The sequence below is a fragment of the Nestor notabilis genome, unplaced genomic scaffold (genome assembly GCF_000696875.1).
Source record: "Nestor notabilis isolate BGI_N333 unplaced genomic scaffold, ASM69687v1 scaffold11332, whole genome shotgun sequence".
Classification (NCBI taxonomy): domain Eukaryota; kingdom Metazoa; phylum Chordata; class Aves; order Psittaciformes; family Psittacidae; genus Nestor; species Nestor notabilis.
Window position 1 is genome coordinate 13,570 of NW_009919720.1, and position 5,242 is coordinate 18,811.

Consider the following 5,242-nt stretch of genomic DNA (forward strand, 5'->3'; position numbering starts at 1 on the left):
GCACAGAGCAAGAAGCTTAATCCACACAGCTCCCGCTTCCATCCTGGAAATGCCAGAGAGCTGGACAGTCTCTCCAGCCCCACAGGCATGCCACAGACCCCAATAGATGCAGGACAAACACCAGCAGTGCACTGAGGGACAGGTTTACCCAGAGCAGCACAAGCGATGGCAGCAGCAACAAGCATGCAACAAAACACCGCCTATGTCTTATCATGTATACATTTCTCTAACGTCTCTAAGCACTTAAAGCACACAATTACCTAATTATGAGCAGAAATTCATGGCTAACAATTAAAAATCTTATCAAGGAAGCACATTTCTAGCAGAGGCTCCGAAAACTACAACAAGGCAATGGCAGGTCATGAAATGAATCCCTGAGATGCGGTACACCAAACATGCACCCTTGCTCAGGCATGGAGATCTGTCCATTTTGGAACAAGCAGGGATGTGCCTACAGCACCAGACAGGATCCATCATCTGCTTCATGGTCAATCCCCTGGGGGCTGTAGTGGTTTCTCTAGCAAGGCTCTGAAACTGGTCCTGCAAAGGACAGGAGCCAAAGAAGGACTGAGAAGGTATTTTGGATGCTAGTTAGCAAATTCTCACTTACATGGGAAGGAGAACCTACAGGAATTGCAGCTGACCTTCACACTAGCTGGAGCAGAAGGTTGTTATTAAAGGAACCAGAGAGAGGAACAGTGCAGTTATTCAATATAATGGGTCACACAATTCTATGTGTAGTTAAAAATAAAATCTATTACCAGGGAAAATCATCTCAGATGACTCTTTATCACCAAACCCTCACTGCACTCCCTCCAGCTGAGCACCACCTAGCACCACCCCATATCCTGCAGTTTTGCCATCCCTGGCAGCTGCTCCTGAAGAGCTGGTAGCTCCCAAAAAATTGAACAAGAGATACTAGGGCTCACAGCTGGGTTTTCAGTGAAAGGTGCTCTGAAAGAAGGCTATAGAGTCCCACAATGTTTCTGAATTCCTTTAAATCTCCGCCTTTGCCACGAATGACAACATCCAATGCACACAGGCTTTCAGATGCTCAGTCTCAGCAGGAGGATACTCCTGGAGCGAGGGAGAACTCAGGGCGTCAGTGAAGAACCAGTCCAGGAGAGACTGGATGGGAGAAGAAGGGGACCAGCAGGGCAGGATGTGTGCCCCTCCAACATGGGCACAACCAATTGAGCTGGCAGCTGTGCTGAAGAGTTGATGCAAGTTCCTATCTTCATCCAACTTGAACAGCCAGCTGTGCCATCGCAGTCAGGCAGGCCTGGCTGAGGATAGAAAAAACATACCAATATGGTGTCTGTGTGCATGTGGCCATGAGAAATGGCATGAAACAAGGACCAAACCTCATGCTCTTTTCAAACAAGGCTTGCCTTCAGGTGTTCCCTTTTTATTCTTACTTCTCACAAACTGCATCTGACAACTCCTCAGCAGCTCTTTCTGAGGTTACTTCATGTGTAAAAATTGATTTCTAAACAACCTATGATCTAACTTCCATAGACAATTTCTAACTCTAATTAATACATACATAAAGGGATGATTTTTTTTCTTAACTTGGTGATCTGGTAGAACCCAATTTGCAGAACATAATCAAAGCTGGTAACAAAGACTAACCCTGAAAGGGCCTGAACATCATATCAGGCACCAATTCCCACTTTCCTATTACAGGGATTTTTTAATAAATCACCACCTCCCGGAACCATGTTACTTCCCAGAACAAGTAACAATCCGACCCTAAGCTGGCTCAAATGACCTGAAGTGCTTGGGAAGCAAGAGGGGAAAGAGAACGAATTCCCAAGTTATCACCACTTTTCAAATCATATGATCCTTAGGGGCCAAATTAATAACTTTTAACATAAGTATTTGTGCTTTCCCTCATACCAGTAGTGTCAGTCACAACCAGACCAAAAGTGGCAGAGCTTGGGAAGAAATTCCAGCAGTTCTTTCAAGCTGAAATAAATGTGCTCATTTCCATCAATATCTGACGGGCTCCACCACCGGGGCAGGAGCAAGCCCTGTGCTCCCACCACTGGGCTCTGTCAGCACCCTGATATCCTACCCTTTGTCATGCACTGATCCACACCCAGTGGCCGACAGCTGCACCTGTGATGTTATGTGCCTGCAGACCCTGCTCTGCCCACCCCTCCACTCCCACTGGCCACACAGGCAAGTGCTGGCCACCAGCTGGCTCACACCACACATGCTTTCTCACTGAATGGCTCTAAAGGGGAAGGAAATTACAGACATACAGTGTCCTGAGGACAAGTCAGCATCCCCTGGGAGACAACCAGATGGGCACAGATTTGCGCACAGAAATGTGGAGGTCAGGACATGTCCAGCCCCCAAGGACCAGCAACCTCAGCAGTAGGACAACACAGAGGGACATGATGTGTTCAGAGGAAACAGGTGGGGTCCAGCAAAACCTGTGTCAAATGGTAAGCGCCCAGCATGGTCCAAAATGGAGCGATTCCCAGGCTCCAGAGAAGGGAGGATGGGGGTTCTTTCAGCCAGTCCAAATGATTTGCTTGGGCAGTCCACCAGCTGAATCACATCCTCCACTGGGGAGCCTGGTCTTCCTTCACTCAGGACTGCTTCACACCTTGCCTTCCCCTCCAGCCCTGTGGCTTCTGCCTTGTGCTCACCTCGCACATAGCATCCACAGAGTGCCATGCTCTTCTCCTGAAAGGATGTCTTTTTCCTTCCCTTTTGTTTTCCACCCTCCCATCCCCCTCCACTTTGAACACTCACCAGGCACCATTCCTGTCAGTGCTGGAGCAGAGTAGCTGCCCTGTCCGGCAGGAGGGACATGTGGAGGGTATCCTGGGAGCGTTGTGCTTGCCAGCTCACGACCTGAAGAATCAAACCAACAAATCACCATGTGAGCATCACGACGAGCGGACATGGTTTTACATCTCCCCAGATGCCCAGAACACAGCCATGCATTTGTCATCACCACTCAGCCAAGGACCAGTGTGGGATTTCCAGCCTGGCAGGGAGGGCAGGCACAGTTTTGCTTTCTCTAGAAGCTGCCACAAACCTCTGATGAAGTGAGAGATGGGAAGGGGAAGAGCAGAGCCCTGTAGGAAAGGAATGTGCCTGCCTGAACTCTGGCTGCTCACCCCTATTCCCAAGTTCCTCTAAAGCTCAGATTTGTAAAGTCAGAAACAACAAAATGTGAAGTAACGCTGATCTTAATGGCACTTTCCCAGAAAACTCTCCAGAAAATCACAGTGCATGGGCTGAATTGTTTGCAGAGATCTAAATACAATGCAGGATATTGTTTTTATTTCTCATTAAAGCCAGTTAAAAAACAAACAAACAAACAAAACCACAACAAACCAACAACCAACAAAACAAAAAAACACCACAAAAACCAAAAACCAAAACCTAAACACAAGACATTGAGACTTGAAGACAGTTAACAATATAGTTTGCTGTGGTGCCAGAAGAAGGGTAAGATTCACAGACACAGCCTGATGTAGCATTCTTAGACTGCAGAAACATGTCTTTATTCACATACCCACAGGTCTTCAATAGAAATGGAACCCCACAGAAAACAGGCAGTGGAGTGTCCCTTATCTCCCTCTTCCCCTGGACTCAGGAGTCAAGGTCCCCTTCCTGCACCCCGCTCCAGGCACAGCTCCCACATGTTGCTGTCCCCAGAATGAAGACAGGAGGTGCATCACAAAGTGCTGCAGAAGTAACATCCCAACCCTGTAAAGATCCTGCACCCATATGGGAATCAGAGGATAGCTGCCATTCCCACAGCCCGCAGCTGCCACAGCAGGATTTCAGGGAAAACACTGCTGTGGCCACAGGTGGTCTGCCTGGAGACCAAAGGAATGCTTCTGAAACCCCAGCAGGGAGGACAATCATGGGGAATCCACTCATGGTCTACTGGACTCCCACAGCATCCTTGAATAAGTTATCCAAGGATAAGTTGCTTTCACAGAGTACTCAGATGCTGTTAGCATCTACCCTGGGATGCCACAGCTGAGTCTGCAGCTGGACAGAGATGCCACTATCCTCTCCCAGCAGCATCATACACAGTGCTCAAGACACCGCTCTGCTATGGTGATGTGCCCGATCCACCACCCGAGCATGGGGTGGCACTGCCAGCGCCCAGGCCATCCTGCCAAGTGGCAGGGAGACCAGGAGGAGACCACCTGGGCCCTAACAAGCTCCAAGATGCTGTTGGCTAAAACCAGCTCATTAGCTGGGCAAAAATCACTATGAGTACAGGTTCCTTCCTCAAAACATGGCATCTTACATCAACAAGAAAAGTTAGGTGACTTAGCCAGTTTTAGTGCCACTAACAAGAAGAAGTGCATGGATTCTCATGTTCAAATTGTTTTGTGTAGGAATTTGATTTTATGACAGCAGTTGGGGTTTTTTTCCAAATCTCTAGAGCTTGGAGAAGTTGAAACTGAGTATTTTCCTATAAGGCAAACCCAGTTTTTTACTTCTTTGGTTGGCAAAGTTTCATTTCCAACTGATCTAAAAATAAAAATTAAAAAATATTTCTTTTTTTCCTTATCTCCAAAGAAATGAGACCTCATCTGATGAGATGAGAGACAGGAATGTGGTTATTGCAAATTGCAGCTCACCACTCCTGGGTCATGGCCACGAAGGCTGCTTCCCCCACCATCCCACCAGACAAACGAGTCCATGTCACAACACTCTGTCAGTGCCTGGCATGTAGGCATTGCTGCAGTGATCTCTCAGCACATGCCCCACTTTCCTCAGTGATCTGCATCCACAAATCAGGACATGTGCTATTCCTCTCAGGCCCTTCCTACAGAATGTTTATGGTGTACCCACATTCTGAAAGAATTTAAGGTTCCAAACAATTGATTAATTTGCTCTCCAGTTCTAAGGGGAAGCCAGATCCCTTACGGAAGGGCATCATGAATTCTAATTATTCAATGCAGGCAGAAAATGGCTCTTTTAGATTAAAACATTCTCCCCTTGTCACTGCCCTGCTTCCTTCTCTCCCACACAAAATTAAGCTCTGATTACATCATCTCTACAGCCTGGAGAGGGCAAAAGTATCTGGAGTCTACTTAAATTTGATTGCAGAAACAAAGTTCCCCTCAGCACTGGCAGGGAGCACTGGCCCTTGACTATGGGCTATCCCTAATGCAAAAGAGCATCTCACAGCCTGAGCTCCATGCTGGCATCCTGGAACCCTCTATAGACCAAGGAATGGATACCGCCGCTCTTC

At 47.6% G+C, this 5,242-nt stretch overlaps 1 protein-coding gene across 1 annotated transcript in view; it reads right to left on the reverse strand.

Annotated features, from left to right (window-relative positions):
* Positions 1 to 2,766: 2,766 nt before the first annotated feature.
* The window catches only part of LOC104402469 (paired box protein Pax-5-like), a gene marked incomplete at its 3' end in the record, with an annotated part of 48,607 nt that continues 46,131 nt past the window's right edge, over positions 2,767 to 5,242 (reverse strand). The window contains exon 4 of the mRNA XM_010010355.1: positions 2,767 to 2,868. Coding sequence (XP_010008657.1) covers positions 2,767 to 2,868 — 102 coding nt within the window. The remainder of the gene's footprint in view (positions 2,869 to 5,242) is intronic.